This window comes from Peromyscus maniculatus, chromosome 2 (genome assembly GCF_049852395.1).
Source record: "Peromyscus maniculatus bairdii isolate BWxNUB_F1_BW_parent chromosome 2, HU_Pman_BW_mat_3.1, whole genome shotgun sequence".
Taxonomy (NCBI): domain Eukaryota; kingdom Metazoa; phylum Chordata; class Mammalia; order Rodentia; family Cricetidae; genus Peromyscus; species Peromyscus maniculatus.
Window position 1 is genome coordinate 138,509,281 of NC_134853.1, and position 21,415 is coordinate 138,530,695.

Here is a 21,415-nt window from a genome sequence, read left to right on the forward strand (position 1 = left end):
ACACAAACAGCAACAACAGAACCCATACATTAAAAAAAAATCCTTTATTTACAGTTCAAAATTTAAACACGATCTTGGTTCTGATCTGTGATACTTCCAGGTCCTGGATCACACATTGTGGAGGCAGAGAAGCAAACACAGAGGCCAGTCCAGCTTGTCAGACTCATGGAGAGTGTCACCCAACACAGAAGACCTGAATGGTGGAGATAGGACAGTGAGAAGATAGGGATAGACAGCACAAAGGAGCAGGAAAGGGACACTCCATCAAATAAATGTTCCCATCCTAATCTTTTTCCCAAAGGCTAGACCTTTGGATCTCCAGGACCACGTGAAGATGTGTATAACACAGATACAGTAGTGAATGTGTGACCAAACATGTCTCTAATACTATTCACCTCTCCCTACACTATAGTATGTATTAAGTTGTAATTTACATTCCTTATTGTATATGTGGGCATGCATGCTGTGGAGATCAGAGGACAACTTGCATGAGCTGGCTCTCAACCATGTGGGTCCCAGGGATTCAACTCAGGTGTCAGCTTGGCAGCAAGTGCTGTTACCTGCTGTTCTGGCTCACTGGCCTGGATATACCATCTCCCTGCAACGGGACAGACGAGTTCCAGGAGGCTTAATGACTAAGGCCAGAGTTAACAGTGCTGGGCTTTCTGCTTGGTTCAAGGCCTGTGTCCTCATCAGGCTTTGATGGCCCGCTGTCCATGGCCTTCCAGGTTAGCTGTACTAAAAGAGAAAGGTATGCATACCAGCCCCCTTATGTGGACACACCCTCTTCTAGGGGACAGTGAGTTCTGGTATCACAATGTAGGTCCACAAGTTTGTCCAGGGCCCTGGAAGTGTGTAAGAATGCTTAAGTGCATTATAAACAGCTCAACAGACTAGAGGCGAAGGTCTATGACACCAGGCACTGTGTTCTCAATATGGCCTCAAAACAAAAACAGCCTAACACACACACTGCGATACACTGTGCTAAGTATTGTGAAAGAACCTGGTGGGAACCACAGACTGGGCTGAACCCAGAAGAGCTGGAGGGACATAGGCAGGCTTTCTAAACTGATGTTAGCCATAGGCATACTTCAGAGAGAGAATGGAAAGACTTGGGATATACACACATATACATACAGTGTGTGTTTTTATTAGAAGATTTAAGTTCAGTGTAGGAGAATTCAAGTACAAATAGGACAACATAACCTGAAAAGAAAGTCTTTGCTTAGTGGAAGTATCTACTATTAGCAATGTGCTGTTTAACCCTACCAAAAGTTCTGGAACATTCAACAAAGTGCCATGTTTGTACAGCATAATCATCTCTATGGTCACTTGATTTAGTTTAGAAATCTTGCCAGTACACACAGATGCTCTTTTCTTTTTCATAAGGCTGAATGGTACTGCATGGAAGAGCCACACCATAAATGTAAAGACAATGTAGGAGCCTTGCCTTTGGACTGGAGTAGAGCCAGACACTCTACCTCTTTTTTTTTTTTTTTTTAAAGATTCATTTATTATGCATACAGTGTTCTGCCTGCATTCCAGAAGAGGGTGCCAGATGCCATTACAGATGGTTGTGAGCCACCATGTGGTTGTGGGAATTGAACTCAGGACCTCTGCAAGAGCAGCCAGTGCTCTTAACCGCTGAGCCCTCTCTCCAAGCCCGACATTCTACCTCTTTTGTGGCAGAGCTTCCCACTCTCAGAGCAAGGACAGTGTCACACCCCCAACAGCCCGGCCAATTCACGGAGGCACACCTTGCTGGTGTCTAGGTGCTTGTCTCTCTTCTGGCATCTTTGATTGCCAGGCAATACCATGCAAGTGCAGCTGCATATGAATCGAGACTGTGAACACAGTGATTCTTGCTGGAGCACTAGGATGTCACCTCCTGGGCTAGGTTTCTCCTTGAAAGGACAAACCCTGTCATCCCCCATGCTGAGCTTTGCCACTCACTGTTACCTGTGAAACTTCATCACAACTAGCTCTCTAGCAAGTTATTCTGGAGATTCAAAGTACATTAAAGTATGAGAAATGATGCTCAGCATGGTGACGCACGCCTGTAATCTGGACGCTCAGAAGGCTGAGACTCTTAACAAAACAAGCCACTCCCCACCCCCACCCCCAAATCCACTGGGACAACAAACAATTGGCAAATAGGTCTTAAAATGATCTATATGGCTCTTTACCATTATTCCACCCAAAACAAACCTGAGGTATAATAAAAACACTGTGCACAAAGAGATGGCTCAGTGGTTAAGAACAGTCACTGGCTCTTCTTCCAGAAGACCTGTTTCAATTCGCAGCCCCCACATGGTAGCTCACAACCATCTGTAACTCCAGTTCCAGGTGTTAGCATTTAGGCATCTGTACTGGCCTGCCCTTAGGGGCCTGACAGGATAGACCCCAGCTGCAACCACTGAGAGCATTTCCTGTGCACACTGTTTCCTTATAAAAGGAGGGCCTTGTACACCTCCCATCTCCTTTCTCTTTCCCTTCCTTGTCCCCTTCTCTCTCCCTTTCCCCTCAGTAAACCTCCTAGGTGGGCCCTCTTGTATGGTGTGACTCTTTCTCGCCGCTTTTAAAATACAACCCCAGGGGCTCTGACTTCCTCTTCCAACCTCCCTGGGCACCAGGCACACACATGGTGCACAAGATACACACTCAGGGAAAACACACATATAAAATACTAACACAAAAACAAACACTTTTGGAATGTTAGAGAAGCCTGTAAATTTTCACCTGAAAAGGAAAATGAGGGGCTGCTAGCTCATTCCTAATTTCCCTTAATCTGTCCCAAGTCTCACTATGAAGAAATTCAAAGTGGACAGACATCCGCCAACCGCCCCCTTCACAGCAGACCATTCTCTAGACTCCCTGACACCTTAAAACTGAGGATAGGGGTTTAAAAAAACAACTTATGGGGCTGGAGAGATGGATCAGCTGTTAAGAGCAGGGACTGGTCTTCCAGAGGACCCAGGTTTAATTCCCAGCACCCACATGGCAGCTCACAACTGTCTGTAATTCTAGCTCCAAGGGACCCAACACTCATGACAAAACACCAAAGCACATAAAATAAAAATAAATAAATTTAAAAAAACTTATGTGCATGAGTGCTTTGCCTGCATGTATGTATGTGCACCACACGTGTGCCTGGAGCCCAAGGAGGTCAGAAGAGGGTATCAGATTTCCTAGAACTGGAGTTCTGCATAGTTGTGAGCTCCATGTGGTTGTTGGGAAATGAACCCAGATCCTCTGTAAGAGCAAGGAATGCTCTTAACCACTGAACCATCTCCCCAGCTTCCACACCCAGCTTTTATGTGAGATCTGAGCTCAGGCTCTCATGCTTGCTCAGCAAGCACTTTGCCTTCAAAACAAAACCTGGTTATGCCATACTGCTATGCTTTGCCCAGGCTCACCTTGAATTCCTGGGCTCAAGTGATCCTCAGCCTCCGCAGTGGCTGAAGCCACCCTGGATAACTGATGTCATTGCCATGTCCCTAAGCATTAGCTACAGCACAAGCCTGAGCAAGTGAGGGTTGGAGGACTGAACTGGAGCGCAAGTCTAGAGCTCACTGTACAATATGGCAGCCACTATAGTCACGTGTAACTCCTGAGATTTAATTAAGTAAAGTGGCTGGACAGTGATGGCGCACGCTTTTAATCCCAGCAATCGAGAGGCAGAGGCAGGTGGATATTTGTAAGTTCAAGCCAGCCTGGTCTACAAAGGGAGCTCCAGGACAGCCAAAGCTACAAAGAGAAACCCTGTTTCAAAAAACACAAACAAAAATTAAAATTAAAAATTCAGGAGAGGCTGGGTATGTTGTTCAGGTGGTGAAACACTTGTCTATTACACAGGAAACTCAGGTCAATCTCCAGCACCATACAGACCAGATGTGATGACAAACATCTGCAATCCCAGGACTCAGAGGGTGGAGGCAGAAGGATCAGGAGTTCAAGGTCATCCTAAGCTACACATCAAATTTGAGGCCAGCCTGGATTACATGAGACCTTGTCCCAAAAATAAAATGTAGCTGGGCACACTGGTGCATGCTTATGATTCCTGTACTGGGGAGGCAGAAACAGCAGAACTGCTACAGTGTTGAGTCCAGACTGGGTCACAAAGTGAATGCTTGCTCTGCTAGGGCTAAAAAAAAAGACCCTGCTTCAAACTTCTCCCTTCCCTGTAAGTAAAAAAGCCAAAACAACAAAAACCAACCAAACCAAACCAAACCACCATCCCCTCAGCCTTAGCCACACCAGCCGAGTTTCACATGCTCGATGACCACAGAGCTGGCAACTAGCTCTATTCTCTCTCGGGTACAGACCCAGGCATCTCCATCACCGCAGAAAGGGGCTGTCCAGAGGGCCTCTGGAATGTGAACCACCACCGAGGAATAAGTTCCACTTGGGCTACAAGAGGGACTTTGACAGAGAAAGAGCTAAATGGCTTTTGCTAACAGTGGAGAGGCAGGCTAATGATTCTTAGAGTCCCCAGCAAGGCTTTCCAGTTCTGGAATGTAAAGGTTGGGTTTTGTTTCGCTGCTTCTTATGGTGTTGGGCATTGAAACCAGGGTCAGGCAAGGACCCTATCACAAAGCCAGAGTTCCTGTGTCCTTAACATAAAGAATTCCTGAGTTGGGCAGTGGTGGTACACTCCTTTAATCCCGGCACTCAGAAGTAGAGGCAGGTGGATCTCTGAGTTCAAGGCCAATCTAGTCTACAGAGTGAGTTCCAGGACAGCCAAGGCTAGGCAGAGAAACTGTTTTGAAAAATAAAACAAAACAAACAAAAAATCCTGAACAATCCCCCCTCACCCAGACAGAGTTTCTCTGCGTAGCCTTGGCTGTCCTGGAACTCACTCTCTAGACCAAGCTGGCCTCAAACTCAGAAGAGATCCACCTGGTTCTGCCCTGTGTTGGGATTAAAGGAATGCAACTCCACCACCACTCGGCCTGATCAAGTTTTTATTTTTATTTTTTTTTTTTTTTTTGGTTTTTCGAGACAGGGTTTCTATGTGTAGCTTTGCGCCTTTCCTGGGACTCACTTGGTAGCCCAGGCTGGCCTCGAACTCACAGAGATCCGCCTGGCTCTGCCTCCCGAGTGCTGGGATTAAAGGCGTGCGCCACCACCGCCCGGCCTGATCAAGTTTTTAAATTTCATCTTCTGTATGTGTATGTGAAAGAGAATTTATTACAAAGCAAAGTGGGGCACCCTCATGGGATGAGAGGCAATGGCCACAGGGACCACTGCAAAGCATAACCTCACAGGGTGAAAGTAGGTAAGAGAGACCTAAATTTTTAGGTAGGCTTTACATTTCCTAATGTTTTTGGAGTCTTTTTGTAATCTTCTATCATCTAGTGATGATCAGGGATCAGCTTATGAACTCATCATTAGTGACATCAAAGAAATGAGGGAAACCAGGAGAGAATTGTCAGTAGCTCTTGAAGTGGGGAGCAGGTTGAGCCGGGAGCGGGGGTCCCCCATCTTGGCAGGAAGACTCACGGTGTCCATTCAGCCTGAGTAGGAAGCATTTGCCTAGGCAAAAAAGGTCCACATGTAGCTCCCAGCATGCACTTGTGCGTTCCTGCCTCAGCATTGCTCACTCTAGTCCCCTCCCCGAAATGCTTGGTTTCTCTCCACTGCCTCATGTAGTGTTACTGAATGCCTGTAAATTCCAGATGCTGAGCATAAGCAGGTCACAGATGATGATCAGTCACTGAGGTTGTTTGTATCTAACGCCATGCTGGCGCACCTCTTTCATCCCAGCACTCAGGAGCAGAGACAGGCATCTCTGTGAGCTGGAGACAAGCCAGTCGAGGAGAGACCCTGTCTCAAAAATGAAACAAGACTCCATCCAGGCCAATGAGATGGCCCAGAGGGTTAAGACCCTTGCTGTTGAGTTTGATCCCAGGGACTCACATGACAGAACAGACTTAAGAAAGTTGTCCTTTGACCTCCACTGGTACTCACAATAAATGAATAGATACAATTAACTAAGTACATAGATAAAGTACAGAAATTTCATAGGGTACAGACTCTACCACAGAGGCTATTATGATTGGAGGTAGTGAAGGCTAGTTACATAAGACAAAACAGGAAAGCCATTAAGGGACCAATAATCTTGACACCATCAAATTAGAACTTTACATATTTTTCTTTTCCTTTGCTTAGTAGAGATAGACCCAGGCCCTGTGGGTACTTTGTGCTCCTGAGCAACACCCTAGCCTTCTTTTTTGCTGGTGGCCAAGCTGCTGCTGCCTTGGCTTGCCGTGAACTTGTGGTAATCTTGCCTCAGCCTCCAAATGCTGAGATTCTAAGTGCAAGCCTCCACATCTAGCTCTGCAAAAAAAAAAAAAAACATTAATTTATTTCATTTCGTGCACGTATATATGGGTGTGCAAGTGCCACAGCACATCAGAGGGAAATTTGCACCGTTCTCTATGCATTCTTAAGTCCAGGCAGTCCTCAAACTTGTCACACTCTTAGCCATCTCTCCCTGGCTGGGATTACAGAATTACAGGTGTGCACTCACACCCAGCTAAAATTTTTTTGTTTTTTTGAGACAGCATTTCTCTTGTGTAGCACTGGCTGTCCTGGAACTGGCTTTGTAAACCAGGCTAACTGTCTCCTGAGTGCTGGAATTAAAGGCGTGTGCCACCATATCTAGCTAGGTGTGACAATATTTTATCTCAGGAATCAGGAGCCTGAGGCAAGTCAACTAGGTAGGGGTGGCCTCCTATCCTTATAATCTTACCCCTAGGAGGCAGAAGGAGGATTATAGATTTGAGGTCAGACTTAGCTACAGAAACCTTATAGAAAGAAAACAAACAAACAAACAGGTGGCCTGGTGACCCACATCTGTAATCCTAGCATTTGGGAGACAGATCAGGAATTGAATGTCATCTTTGGTTTCACATCCAATTTCAGGCCAGCTCTGGCTACAATCTTTCTAAATCAACAAACAAAAAAGCAAAACAGGCAAGTACTCTCTTTTAAGCCCAGCACTCTGGAGGCAGAGGCAGACAGATCTCTCAATTCCAGGCCAGCCAGAGCCACACCTGAGACTCTGTATCTAAATAAATAAACAAATAAGAGCTATTTAACCACCATCAAACTTAAGTAATGCAATTGTTAAGTAGTTACCAGTCACAATGGAAAGGAAGTAAACCTTGGTAGAGATATCTTTTTCTTTTATTTATTGATGTGCACTGATGTTTTGACTGCATGTATGTCTGTATGAGGGTGTCGGGTACCCTGGAACTGGAGTCATAGATAGTTGTCAGCTGCCCAGTATGAGTGCTGAGTCCTCTGTAAGAGTGGTAAGTGCTCTTAACTAATGAGCCAGCTCTCCAGCCCTGGTAGAAATGTCTTATAGCATATAATTTAAGTTTTTGGTTTTTTTTTAAAAGATTTAAATCAAAACATTCTCTCTCTCTTTCTCTCTCTGTTTTTCAAGACAGGGTTTCTCTGTGTTGCCCTCACTGTTTTGGAACTCTGTAGACCAGGCTGGCCTCAAACTCACTCAGAGATCCACCTGTCTCTGCCTCTCAAGTGCTGGGATTTTTTTTAGCCAGCTGGTGGTGGCACACACCTTTTTTTCCAGTGCTCAGAAGGCAGAGGCAGATGGCTCTCAGTTCGAGCCAGCCTGTCTACAGAGTGAGTTCCAGGACAGCCAGGGTTATGCAGAAAAACCATGTGTCCCCAACCCCTACACCCACCCCTCAAAAAAAAAGTATGTGGGTATGCATGCATGGTACCCATGTGGAAATCAGAGAACTTGTTGAAGTTGGCTCTTTCCCATGGTGGGATCTGGGACTCAAACTCAGGACCACATGGCAAATACTTTTATCCAAGGAGTCCTTTCAGTTTTTTGTTTTTTAAACATAAGTTAGTTTTATATGAACTAAAAAGGAAAAGTTTTCAAGACATCATGAAAAATATGAAGAGACAAAAACCAGCAAACAAACAAAAACCCCCAAAGGACTGACAAGATGGCTCAGTGGTTAAAGGCACTCACTACTCTTACAGGGGACCCAGCACTCACACTGGGCAGCTGCCAGCTGCCTATAACACGCTCCAAGGAGATCCAAGTTCTCTGTCCTCCTTGGACACCACATGAACTCACATGCACATACCCATACACAGACACATATACAACAATAAAAAAGAGGAAAAAAGGGCAAGAGCAACAAGATAGCATTACGTCATCTGGGAAGAAACAATCTTCCCAAAAGTAGATTGACAAAGAAAAGGTGAATACATTTCAAACCTACAAGGAAGTGACTTCTGGGAAGGGAAGAAAAACTTCTCCTTTATTACTTTGGTGTTAAAGTTTTCACATATAAACTGTTTTATATTACTTGTGCAATTAAAAATAAACCACCAGGGGCTGGAGAGATGGCTCAGTGGTTAAGAGGATTTGCTGCTCTTGTAGAGGACCCAGGTTCAGTTCCCAGCAACCACATGGTGGCTGAAAACTTATAACTCTGACGCTCTCTTCTGGCATCTGTGGGCACCAGGCATACAAATGGTGTACAAGCATACAAGCAGGAAAAACACTCATTCACACTTAAAAAAAAAAAAAAAAAAAAAAAAGCAAACAGCCAAACCAAAACAACCCAAGGAAACACAAGGATGCTGCGGAAAGGTCTGTGCTGGCTGGTCTCAGGGGATCCCCCGGCCTCAGCCTTTCAAGTAGCTGGGACTACAGGGGTACACCAACATGTCTGGTCAGGATAGCCGTGTGTGTGTGTGTGTGTGTGTGTGTGTGTGTGTGTGTGTGTGTGTGTGTGTGTGTCTATAAAAGTGGCACCGAGGTGCAGGTCAGTGGTAGTGTACTTGCCTTGAATGCACAAAGCTTGGTTCAATCCCCAGCACTACAAAAAAAAAAAAAAAAAAAAAGAAAAAAGAAAAATACACTTCTGTATGATGTCAGTTACTTTGGAGACAACTGGTAATTTTGAAAATGCACCACGTATTACAAGTATCGTTCTGTTTATTTAGTCTTATGAATCAGTCTTATTTTTAGGGGCTCCTTGCTCACATGCTCAAGGGTGAAGTGTCAAGAGGTCTGCAGTTTTAGAATGAGAATGAGAGGCAGCGTGGGCAGGAAAGAAAGGAGAGAAACAGACGGGGAAGAAGAGGACAGCCACAAATGTCCACCACTGGGGACCCGGGCTGTGAGGCAGTGGGTGATTAGTCAACAGTTTTCCAGATTTTCTGTGGGTTTGAAAAAAATTGTAAAGGCAAACGAAACGCCACGACCTCTTGCAGAGGTGGACTGACCATTTCTCCCTAGTGTGCTGTAACCCGGAAGTCACTCAGACTAGCATTCACCTCAGGGCTGAATTCTCTCCTGGGAGTGCCTCTCAGTTCTTTTTCAGAAGGCCCCAGGGCAGAGCAGCCAGGGGCAAGTATCCAGAGGAAGGAAGCCTGTGAAAGGTGTTGGTGAGGCCCAGACTCCAGGACTGGACACCAGGCTGGTCCCAGTGCAGTCACCTGGGAGTCAAGTCCTTTCAAGGGGACACTGTAATGAATCAGCAGAAAAAAAGAGTATTCCAAGTGTCCTCCCTTTTGCTCCTCACAATGACCCTCAGGTTGACATCCTCTCCTGAGAGCTAAGGAAACATGCCCTGAGGAGTGCATGCTCCAGGCTCACATGCAGAGGAAATGGACTCAATCCACATCTGTGAGTGGAAAGACTCCCTCAAGCCATGATTCCTTTTCCTAACCAGGGAGAAGAGATCACTTACCCGGTTCAGTCTTGGTTGAGATTACATTTCCCCACACTGTGAGATCACCACTGGCAGTTTGGGCTTATTGTTAGGGCCCGTGGGAACGTTCTAGAAAATGAAGCACAAGAACGTGAGACGCTCTCAGGCACCTGCTCGCTGCCTTGTTTCTATCCTCTAAGGAAGGGCCCGAGATCAGACCGATGTGGAGTGTGTCCTGACAGATGGAAACTTAACAGGAAAGGCCGCAGCCCCACAATGCAACAATGTGGCGAGTCAGGAGAGCACTGACCAGGGACCCCGCTTATGGAGAAGTCACCGAAGAGGGGCATCTGAACCAGGCCAGGAAGGGAAGGTGAGACCCCAAAGAAGGGATTCTTTCTTCAGGTAGAGAAGGACTGGAGCCAACACCTGGGGCAGGGAAGCGCGGGAGGCCCACACCTGTATGGCCAACCTCTTTAGGGAGGAGCCAGGGGCTGGCTGCCACTGGACCAGAGAGGCAGTGGCAGGAGAGGTCATGGAGGGGTAGGCAGGGGACAGGTCACGAAGGATGCTGCATGCAATGCCAGGAAGTGGCATTTTATCAAGTGGGCATCAGGCTCAGAGGCCAAACCCAAGTATGCACTGGACAGGCTAATGAATGGGGCCAAGGAAGCCTGGCCTCTCCTCTCTCCCAAAGGAGCCAGTAACCGCAGACAGTGACCAGTCTCTCTGGTGAACTGCAGCCCATTTACCCTGCTCCTCACTAACAGGCAGAAGATACCTGACCAGAAAGGCTACGAGGATCCCCAAGCAGGACCAACCTCGATTTTTCTCATCACCAGAAGTCCATCAATGATTTTTCCTGCAGGAGGAACATGAAGTTAAGGCTTCCTTCCTGGTGCTCCCAGCTCCCACTCTCAGCTGGCATCTCACCAGGCCCTCTTACAATGTAAGGAAACTGAGGTTCAGTGAGGTGAGCTGCCTTGCCCAAAGTCACAAGGAATACATGCAGGGAACTAGGGTACAGGCTTGGGTTTGAGTGACCCCAAAGCCACACTCCTCCATGTGGCCTCAGGGCATTTCTTTATTGATTTCATGTACAGTTATTGGAATGCCCTTGTCTTTTCCGTGAGTTCTAGCCGTCCCCACATGTCCGTCTGTCCTAGCCATCCCCACATGTCCATCAACTACCCTAGCTGTCCCCATGTCCGTCTGCCCTAGCCTACAGCAGCTGAGCATACTTAGTGAGTGTGGAGAATGTGGCGGCCCGGGATTAAGACTTACCAAATACTACGTGCTTCCCATCCAGCCAATCACACTTAGAACATGTGATAAAGAACTGGCAGCCGTTTGTACTCGGACCACTGTTTGCCTGGAAGGAACCAAATACACCTGTAGTAAGTTTGGCTGTATTAGGTGAAGGGCAAGATTTCCCATAAAGTCTGCAGCTCTAACTGCAACCGAACTGAGTACCTATTATGAGCCCAGGCCTAGACAAGGACACATGGATAACAGGACACAGAGCCTCCACCCTTGAGGATCTAAATTCTTCAATCAATGAACAATTTCCTCAGCGTCAGGTTCTGTAGGAGTCAGGCCTCTCTCTCCTTCCACCACATGGGTGCTGGGGCTTGAACTCAGGCCATCAGACTTGGGGGAAGCACCTTTACCTGCTGAGCCCCTAGTGTGAGGTTTCGTAATGGGAATGACCATTCATTTAAAACAAGAAAACCCAAAATTTAACTAAGTTTTAGGTTAGCTTACAGAGTAAGGGCTTTAATTATGGCCTTTTCAGTTTTCATCTGTACATTTGTTATATTGTTCTTATTTATTCTCTTCCCCTACAGCCTTTCCTCGCTCTGGCTGGTTCCCGTACTCTTCTCCAATGGCCCCCTTCTGCTTCTTTCTTTCACTGTGTGTGTGTGTGTGTGTGTGTGTGTGTGTGTGTGTGTGTGTGTACATATGATGTGTGAGGTCAGAGAAGAGCTTTGTGGAGTTACTTCTCCACTTCCACTTGGACACGGGGCTGGCACTGAACTCAGGCAGGTGTGGCAGGTGTCTTCATCCCTTGTCTTTACTTCTGAGCTGTGTGACTCCACCTTCCTTCCCCTCCTTACAGGACTTAGTGTATTTAGTGCATACTAGTTACAACTGGATTATACTGACAAGTTAGTTATCAGCTAAGAAAAGACACACTGCCTAGGAAATCAGGGGTTTGAGTGGTTTTGCAATATATTTTTACTTTTTCGGGGAAGGCAGGAAGGGGTTGAGAGGAGGTCTGTCCTGGAACTCATTATGTACCCAAGGCTGGGCTTGACGCCCGCTCCTCTCCCCAGTCCCCCAAGTGCGGGGAGTATAGATGCGCTCGCTTACTAGGGTCATTCTGAACCCCAGCCCAGCCCAGCTGAGAATCTGAAATGTAGCCACATCTTTTCCCTTTCTTCCCTCGAAATCGTCTTCTCAGAGGCAGTCTCATTTTGTCTGCCCAAAATAGGGTCTCATTTCGGTAGCCCACGCTGGCATCCGACTTGTAGAGGTCAGCCTCCTGAGTTTTAGAATTACAAGAGTGAGCTACCACACACAGCCTTGTCTTCCTTGTTGTGTGGTACACTCACACTCATACTAGGCAAACACTCTACCGGTGACTGTATCCCCAGTCCTGAGACAGAACTGCCCTCAGCTCAAGCTCCTTCCGCCTCAGCACCCCTAAGAACAGAGGTCATAAGTATATGCTTCAACTGAAGCCCAGCTCCAAAATAATTTTTACACCCATGTATTCAATAATGTACTGTAAAAGAACAGGCTAGAATCCTAAGCGCCTTTTGTCAAATCTGGACTTTGATACATCAACAAACTAAGATGAGCTCCCTCCCGCAGGGCTTCTGTATAACAGTGTCTGTAATTACAGGAAGACTGTTGGGGAAAAGAGAGCTAGAGAGCGGGAAAAGTGAAAGGCTGTTATTCAAAGAAACACAAAGCTGGACACACAAGTCCGTGCCTGTGATCCCAGAATGGTGAGGCTGAGGGAGGAGAACCACAAGTTCAACGCCACCCTGGGGGAGGGGGGGGCAGGCTTTACAGAACACTATTACCAAGGCAAGAGCAGAACTCACACTGAGTGGGCCACCAGCCATCATCAGATGCTTAATGGATCCGAAATGGCCAGTCAGTGTTCAAGTGGAAGTACGGGCGAACATCAAAGCCAGCACCTCAGTCGCCTCTAATCTGGGATTGTACACTACCCTTTGGAAATCCCTTTGTCCTTCCTTTCTTTAACTGTGCTGGGAACTGAACTCAGGACCTCATACATGCTAGTAATCTAACCATTCAGGAGACAGAAGCAGGAGGATAGAGGCAAGCTGAAGCCAGCTTGAGCAGACTCTGCTCTGGAATGGGGCACAATCCCAGGGCCCACACTCCTCTCCTCTCTACTCTGCTGTTCTTTTTTTTCATTTCCCTTTTTCCAGAGCTGAGGACCGAACCCAGGGCCTTGCACTTGCTAGGCAATCGCTCTACCACTGAGCTAAATCCCCAACCCCATACTCTGCTGTTCTTATGTAATCCTTTGCTAGCAAACAGACACAGTAACAGTCATACAGCATTTCTGTCTCAGGGATCCTCTGTTCCCATGGACACTTGATTTTTCCTGGTGGTGTTGCTATGTTCAAGGAACAGCCCTGCAGCAGATGATACACCTTGAATCCCAGAACTCCATCAGTGGCTGTGTGACCTTAGTTCACTGCTAACAACCTGCCTGTGCCTCATTTGTTCATTATCTCAAAGGGATGTTCTGAATTAAAACAGGGCAGGTGCTCTAAGTGCCAATAACTTGTGGCTTCTTTCTGGACTCTTCTGTCACCGCTCTGCATCTTTCTGTGGAAGGCACGAGGGCCTTGAGGGTGAGAGCTCTGTCCCTGCCCTTGAAGAGCTCACAGGAGAGGGATGCCACAGATGGCTGTGTGGTGCAGGCCTGTAAGCCCGGCTACTTTGGAGGCTGAGGCAGGAGGGCTGCAAGCTCAGGGACTCCCTGGGATTCAAAAGACTTCAAGGTCATCTTAAGCAATGAAATGGGATCGGGCCTCAAAATAAAAAGTAAAAAGTGTGCTGAGGGGCCGGCCAAAGGGCTCAGTGGGTAAAGCGATTGCCCCGCAAGTCTGACAACCTGAGTTCAACCCCTGGAGACCACATAAAGGAGAGAGCAGAGAGCTGACTTCCAAAAGTTGTCCTCTGACCTACACGCACTCACACACCGTGGGGATGTAAACCTACACATCTCTCTCTCTCTCTCTCTCTCTCTCTCTCTCTCTCTCTCTCTCTCTCTCACACACACACACACACACACACACACACATTCATAAGAATAAATAAGCTGGTTGTGGTGGCACACACCTTTAATCTTAGCACTAGAGACAAAGAGGCAGGTAGATCTATTTGAGTTTGAAGCCAGCCTGGTCTACATAGCAAATTCCAGGCAGTCAGAGTTACACGGTCAGCTCCTGTCTCAAAACAAAGCAAACCAAACAAAAAGAATAAATAAAAGTTGTACAGGGCTAGGATAGAGCCAAGCACAGCCCCTGGGTTTCATCTCCAGCACTACAAAAGCAGAACAGAGTCAAGCAAAGCAAACAGGACCTGCCCTGTCCCTGACTAAGCCACTGTGCTTCTGCATGGTTTGGATTTGTGCAGAGCCTGTCTGCTAGACCTCAAATGCTTTCTTCCTAGGGCACTGTGTACAGAACTCCGCTAGGGACGCAGATCTCCCCCTCTAGGAAGGCTTCTCTCATTTCTAGCAGCAACCACCCTCATTTCTCTAGTCCACTAGGGTCCTTTCAGGGACACCAGGGCGTCCTCACTGATGTACTACACTGACGGCACAAAGCATCCTGCCCTGGGCTGGTCTCCTGCATGTGCGTTTGTTGTTAGACGTTACATGTGACGATGGCAGGGATCGTGTTTGTGACTGAGATGGAGCAGCTGTGAACAAATCTTTCATTTCATGAATGCCTGAGAAGATGAGTGAAGAAGGCAAGCAGGACAGAGAATGCACACGTAAACACTGGGCCCATGGAGGTGAGGACTGGCGCACTGATGGAGGGGTTGCTCGTAGGAGTGGGAAGTGAGGGAGAAAAGAGGGGAGCAGGGGGAAGGAGCAGCGAGGGTGAGCAAGGTGAAGTGGGCAAGCAATGAGCAGAGAGAGGCGGGCCAAAGGCAGCAGGGAGTCTGAGCAGGGGCCAGACCTGGGGGAGGGCCATCAGGACGTGGGGAGGGCCATCAGGACGTGGGGAGGGCCATCAGGACGTGGGGAGGGCCATCAGGACGTGGGGAGGGCCATCAGGACGTGGGGAGGGCCATCAGGACGTGGGGAGGGCCATCAGGACGTGGGGAGGGCCATCAGGACGTGAGGAGAGCCATCAGGACGTGGGGAGGGCCATCAGGACGTGGGATAGGAATGATGAGCATGGGGAGGGAGAAAGGCAGGTGAGTGGCCGGCACGCAGCCACCGCAGCGAGTGAATCGCAACATCAGGGCAACAAGCGGGTGGCAGCCCACTGGACAGAGGCTAAGAGCCCAAGCACATGTCTTGGTACAAATAAAGGCAGCAACACAGTCAGAGCTCAGTTCCCCTCTAGAGCTGTTAGACCCTGCCCAACAACATCAAACCAGACTAAGGAAGGAGGGGGCAGGGGCAGGTGAGGCCTGACTGAAGCCAGAGAAGACTTGTTCTGATTCCAAGAGACAGAGCTGCGCCTCAACAAGGCACTAGGAACCTGCTATTCATCTAACCCCAAACTTAACTGGATTTCACTTACCATGGAAAGCAGGCCTGGAGCTGAGTGTCTAAGTTTAAAATTTTCATCTGCAAATGGACCACGGTAAATGCTAGCGACTCCAGTACCATCTCCCTGAGTAGAGAAGAGACATGTTAGTGGCCTGGAGTGCTGGGCACCCTGCAAACCAGAGGAAGACCACTGACAGGGCTGGGGAGGATGGCTCAGCGGGTAAAACTGCTTGCTATCCAGAGGACCCGAGTTCAAATCCTTAGCACACACATCTAAAAAAGAAAGGAAGGAAGGGAGGGAGGGAGGGAGGGAGGGAGGGAGGGAGGGAGGAAGGAAGGAAGGAAGGAAGGAAGGAAGGAAGGAAGGAAGGAAGGAAGGAAGGAAGGAAGGAAGGAAAGCCAGGCATGGCTGTACATGCCTCTACTCCAGCATTAAGAGGTGGAGACAGGCAAATACTGAGCGCTAGCCAGCCAGCTACCCTCGCTGAACCAAGTAGCAACTGACCAACTGAGACCTTGTCTCAAGGCAGTAAGTGCCTGATAGAGAACACCCGATATCTTCCTCTGGGTTCCACACCACTTCCACAGGCTTGCAAACCGGTACGCACACAAGCGTGCACACCTGTGTGCCCACTCGAGCATAGACACTGGATGGGTGGGGGAGGAAACACTGTTGCACCCTAGCTTATTTTTCTTCCTTTTTAAGATTATTATTTTAAAAAGTATTTCTTTTAATTTGAGATTATAATCACATCACTTCCCCTTCCCTTTCCTCCCTCTAAACCCTCCCATGTACCCCTTTCTTACTGTTTTTCAAATTCATGGAGCTGGAGTTACAGGTGGCTATGAGCGAACACACAGGTGCTGGGAATCAAACCTGGGTCCTCTGGAAGGGCCACCAGTGCTCTTAGTCTCTGAGCCATCTCTCCGACCCCCCAAATTTCCCAGTCTTTTTTGTTTGGTTTTTTGAGATAGGGTTTCTCTGTGTAACAGTCCTGGCTGTCCTGGAACTCCAGGTTAGCCTCAAACTCACAGAGATCCGCCTGCCTCTGCCTCCAAAGTGCTGGGATTAAAGGCATGCGCTATCACCGCCACCACCACCCAGCAAAATTTCCCAGTTTTAACAAATGATTTATTTGTGTTAGTTTTAATTATGTGTTTGGTGTGTGTATGTGTGTGGTATGGGTACATGCATATAAGTTTAGGTGCCCACAGAGGCCAGGAGTGTCAGATACTCCGGAAATGGAGTTGCAGACAGCTATGAGCCAGGAACTCCAGTTCTTTGGAAGACCAGTAGGTCTCTTAACTGCTGATCCACCACCTCTCCAGTCTCCCCAGTTTCCCAGTTCTGCAGAACCACATAGTGGAACCGCAGCACAAGTGACAGCAGGAGTCAGCCACTGCAACCCTACGTAGTGGGAGCAAGAGCTTTAAAAACTCACGGGAATCGAGAAAGACCATCTCTCAGACACAAGGGGCTGCAATTTTCACAGTAAAGCAGCAGCATGCAGAGAAGTGGGCGGCTACGGGAAAGTGGGCTAAGAGAAAATCCTAGCTTCCTGGGCACACTCTAGAGCTGGGATGGGGACACCAACAGCATGGTCACAAAGGAGCCATAGTCAGCAGTGAAGGACGGATCCCTGGGTACCTCAGCAAGCAGAGCAAACAGCCTTCGAACCACCCGCCCATCCTGGCCTGACCCCTTGCCACTAAACGGCTTGTGGTCAAAACCTCAGCTTTCAAAGGAAAAAAAGAAAGGAAGACCGGCAGAAGCAAACAGAGTCTCTGACAGTGATACCAGAGCAGAAGGGAAAATGGAGGGCGTAAGCAGTCAGCTCACTTCCCTTTGGGGGAAAAACTGCAGCTAATTTTAAAGGTTCCTGTGAACAATGAATGTGGGTCGTCTCGGATCATCTTTAGGGTAGACTCGGAAAGTCCAATTTCTGGTTACAAAAAGCTCAGTTTGGACAATGGAAGTTAATGATTCAAGTTTAGCACAGAAATGTGTTCCAAGGGCACAGTCAGCGGCAGCCAGTGGTGCTACAGTCCATCCCCGTGTCCATGCTCTTTCCACCTAACTCAGCTACTATTCTTCATTCTCAAAACTGGGGCCCTACAGGAAGAATAGCAAAGAAAAAAAAAAGCAGTACTTACATTAACAAAATCTCCACCCTGGATCATGAAATCCTTTATGACCCTGAAACAGAGTTTAAAAAAAAAAAATCCTGAGGGAAAGAGTCAGTGGTTTAGTCACTGACATGGTAGATTAGCATTTTTCCTGAATTACAATGTTTATCATTGTGGCTTAGAGAATGAGTCTTCGCCCCTGGAGTGAGCAAGCCCAGGAATTACGAACCATAAAGTTTTTTTTTCACTTCAGGGGCATCTTTGGGTTGATCTAAGGTGCATGAGTTAGCACCTGAACCACAGAAAGGGGCTGACACCTGGCAGGAAGAAATAACAACAGATTTGCCAAAGCAAAAAACATGTCGAGGGCTTAATGCAAATTTGGGGGAAAAGAACAACAGCAAATATATGTGAAGTGGACTACTACACACGGGGTAGTGTAAACTATTAAACCCAGGCACAGTCCGCGGCCTTTCTTAGGCTCAGTTTCCTTCCTTAAAGAATGGAGATAACACATGTTCACAAGATGGCTTAAAGACCACAGCTCTAAAGCCCTGCTATGGGCGACATGAAAACTTTCAGGACTAAAGTGGGGCAACTTCTGTCAAACACGAACAAAAACAGGTGAACACAGAAAGCCAGGAGTTCATGGAGGGCAGGTTCCCACAGATTGCTGTCTGATAACACTAATCATTACAAAAGCCTCTACTAAAATCATAACCTGGAGCCAGGGAGATGGCTCAGTGGGTAAGCATGAGATGAAGCATGGGGACCTGAGTTCAGATCCCCAGGTCCCACATAAAAGCTGGGTATAGAAGCATCCGGAAATGCACCTGTAACCCATGTAAAATGACCCAGAGTGTTTTCCCTGCCATCATTTCTACAATCTGGTATTACCAAGAGTCTAGGAATGACTTTAGGTGCACAGAGTGTTGTGCACAGGCTACATGGTGCTGAGTATTGAACCCAGGGGCTCATGCACACTGGGCAAATTCTCTGCCAAGCTACATCCTCAGCCCTGAACATGAGCCTTTAAACAACAAACTTAATCCTCCATAGGTTTTGCACTCAGGTGTTCAGGATTGCCTGTACAGATACCAAGCAATGACTGCATTTCCATTTGCCAAAAGCCTTACCTATGGAAGGTGCTTCCTTTGTATCCTATAGGAACACCATCTTTTCTGTAACCAAAAAGAGAGAGACTTGGAATGATCAGGGGTCTTCCCGTTTAGGACACACTGGAGGCTAAAAGGATTCTCATAAAGATTTGGACAGAAGTGAGCTAAAGGACACATCAATAAAGGAGATACCCTCTGAATATCATTTTCCATCACTCAAGACTTGCCCATGGTTCCCCAATATCCTCACCAAACTCCTAGGGCACCCTTCAGGAGTAGGAGGAGAGATCAAACACATCTGAGACTGACCTGAACTCTCCAGTGCAGAATTGCCTAAAAGGAAAGAAAGAGTGAACGATTCAGTCACCGTGCATGCCACCACTGCTTGGAGAATCTCTAATCTCAGGATAGGAGGGTACAAACAAAGGGGCCAGCAAGTCCACTAACTGGTCGGCCGGGTGTCAGTGGTAGACTAGTAACAAAAATTGGCATGGGAATGGTCAAACCCGGTAGCTATTCGGCCAGTGCAATACCCAGAACACAGAGCTCCAAGGCAGGGAACGGATGGACAGAGGCAGACGTTGCAAAGGCCGGCTTTGGGCTCAGCTACTCTGGTTCAGTTGGCGCATCTCCTTACCTAAAGTTCTCTGCCGTCTTAGGCACCACGTCTGCAAACAGCTCGATCTTCATGCGACCAACTTCCTGCAAGTGACGGGAGACGCAAGGCTGAGCCCAGGACCTCAGCCCAGGCAGCTCGGAAGCTCCCACCTCCGCCGCCCTGGAACAGCCCTCCTGTCTCGGGAGGGCTAGAAGGGCTCCCCGGGCTGCCTCCCTCACCCAGGTCCTGCCCACCCGCCGGAGCAGGTCCGCTGGGCCGCCTGCACCTCACCTGGCCGCCAATGCTGACATCAAAGAAGACCACTGGGTTAACCGGACTTGAATTTGCCACCGCCATGGCTCCGACCCGGAAGTAGAAGCTCAGCTTCCGGTGGCCGGCCTTGCGGAATTCATCCAAGGCTCAGGCTCAGTGGAAACCGACCGTGGTTGGGCCCCGCCCCCGGAAGTGCGGCGCGGGCTGCGGGGGACTCTGCAGCGTGCGTTGTAGCGAGCGGGTCGGTTCTTGGGGGAGGCTGGCTGAGGCGAGAGTGTGCAGGAGCGAGGAAGCGCAGGCATCTTTGCCGAAGGCGACGGGCTCCCCACGCGCATGACTGTACTGGTGCCATACAAATGGATTTCCCGCAGACAGCATTTGCTGAGCCGTCGCACTTGGGGTCCCCTGCCGCAGTCCCCTGAGGGGGCATCCACGAGAGGAGGACCCTCTGGGTCACCCTCCATATTTTTAAAATGGTCTGGTACATAGGCTGGCGCGTTCAGGATGCTGGAAATGGAATTTCGTTTCTGCCACAAGCTTCCAGCTCATTTCCCACAGAGTCGCAATTTTAAGTACCTTTGTGCCTGTAAATCGTGTGGGGCTTTGCATATTTAAAGTAAATCAGCTGTATATCCCAAACCCTAAATGCCACCGATTTGCCACCACGCGTAGCTAAGAACCGGAAGTAGAGCGCGCCCCCCGCCACGCCCCCCACTACCTAGCTTCATCTCGTACCCCTCTTACCAATTACCGTTTCTACCTCTATTGTGGAGGACATTAGATTGCTACATCCTTTAGGGCCTTGATAGGAGTTATGTCTTTTGTTTGTTTGTTTGTTTGTTTTTCAAGACAGGGTTTCTCTGTGTAGCTTTGCGCCTTTCCGGGATCTCGCTCTGTAGACCAGGCTGGCCTCAAACTCACAAAGATCCGCCTGCCTCTGCCTCCCCAGTGCTGGGATTAAAGGCGTGCGCCACCACCGCCCGGCGAGTTATGTCTTTTCTGAAATATTTTTTTTCATCTTATTATTTTTTTAGTTTTAGACAGTCTTGCTGTGTAGCACAGGCTGGCTTTGAACTTACTGCCTTCCTACCTCAGCCTCCCAAATGCTGGGATTACATACGTGTTTTGCCATATGCTTTTGGAACTTGAGCTCAACAGATGGATTCAGGAGGACCAGAGCATCCCAGCGCTCATGTGACAAACTGGATATCCTGCACATACCTGTAATCTCAGCTCCAAGGAGGGTGGAGGCAGGATGTCCCCTGGCTTACTGGCTTCCAACCTAGCTGACAAAATGTGAACCCCAAGTTCAGGGAGAGCCTGTGCCTCAAAGTAATAGGTAGTAAATAATAGAGGAAGACATTTGATGTCCTCTTCTGGCCTCAGTGCTTCCACATGTGTGCATAGACACACACATGTGCACTTATACACAGAAATATTACTCCTAAAAACTACAGAGATCGAAGGTATTCGGTGTTGAATCCTCACCTCTACATGGACATCCACACACACAAAACAGTATTAAAGTGAATGTATAATATGATAATGGCTACTTAAAAATACTTATTTCAGGGCTGAAGAGATGGCTCAGCAGTTAAGAGCACTCATTGTTCTTCTGGATGACCCGGGTTCAACTCGCAGCACCCACATGGCAGCTCACAACTGTCTGTAACTCCAGTCCCAGGGGATCTGGAACTCTCATACAGACATGCAGGAAAAAAAACCAATGCACATAAAATAAAAATGTTTAAAAATACTTATTTGAAGGAGCTATTGGCAATTGATAGCTGCCGGGAGAGGGAGAATC

General features: G+C 48.0%; 1 protein-coding gene across 3 annotated transcripts; it reads right to left on the reverse strand.

Annotated features, from left to right (window-relative positions):
- Positions 1-25: 25 nt before the first annotated feature.
- On the reverse strand, positions 26-19,778 carry Ppih (peptidylprolyl isomerase H). Of its 3 annotated transcripts, none has more exons than XM_006994938.4 (10): positions 19,627-19,778; positions 19,375-19,439; positions 19,047-19,070; positions 18,756-18,800; positions 17,647-17,689; positions 15,524-15,616; positions 10,998-11,085; positions 10,535-10,575; positions 9,753-9,842; positions 26-193 (listed from the first exon to the last, which is right to left on the reverse strand). In XM_006994938.4, exons 1-9 carry the CDS (start codon positions 19,690-19,692, stop codon positions 9,774-9,776), a joined length of 534 nt encoding a protein of 177 aa, XP_006995000.1. In that variant the 5' UTR covers positions 19,693-19,778; the 3' UTR covers positions 26-193; positions 9,753-9,773. The 3 variants fall into 3 exon arrangements, with proteins under 3 accessions (XP_006995000.1, XP_015843995.1, XP_076421051.1); XM_015988509.3 differs by lacking the exon at positions 26-193 and adding an exon at positions 4,961-6,339 and having other exon boundaries at positions 19,627-19,777; XM_076564936.1 differs by lacking the exon at positions 26-193 and adding an exon at positions 5,407-5,535 and having other exon boundaries at positions 19,627-19,777.
- Positions 19,779-21,415: the final 1,637 nt, after the last annotated feature.

Coding starts and splice junctions, on each gene's coding strand:
- Ppih (XM_006994938.4), bottom strand. CDS start 19,692: ATGGCGGTGGCAAATTCAAGTCCGGTTAACCCAGTGGTCTTCTTTGAT. Junction 19,440..19,626: donor ATGTCAGCATTGGCGGCCAG/GTGAGGTGCAGG, acceptor CGTCACTTGCAG/GAAGTTGGTCGCATGAAGAT. Junction 11,086..15,523: donor CTCCAGGCCTGCTTTCCATG/GTAAGTGAAATC, acceptor GGTTCCTTCCAG/GCAAACAGTGGTCCGAGTAC.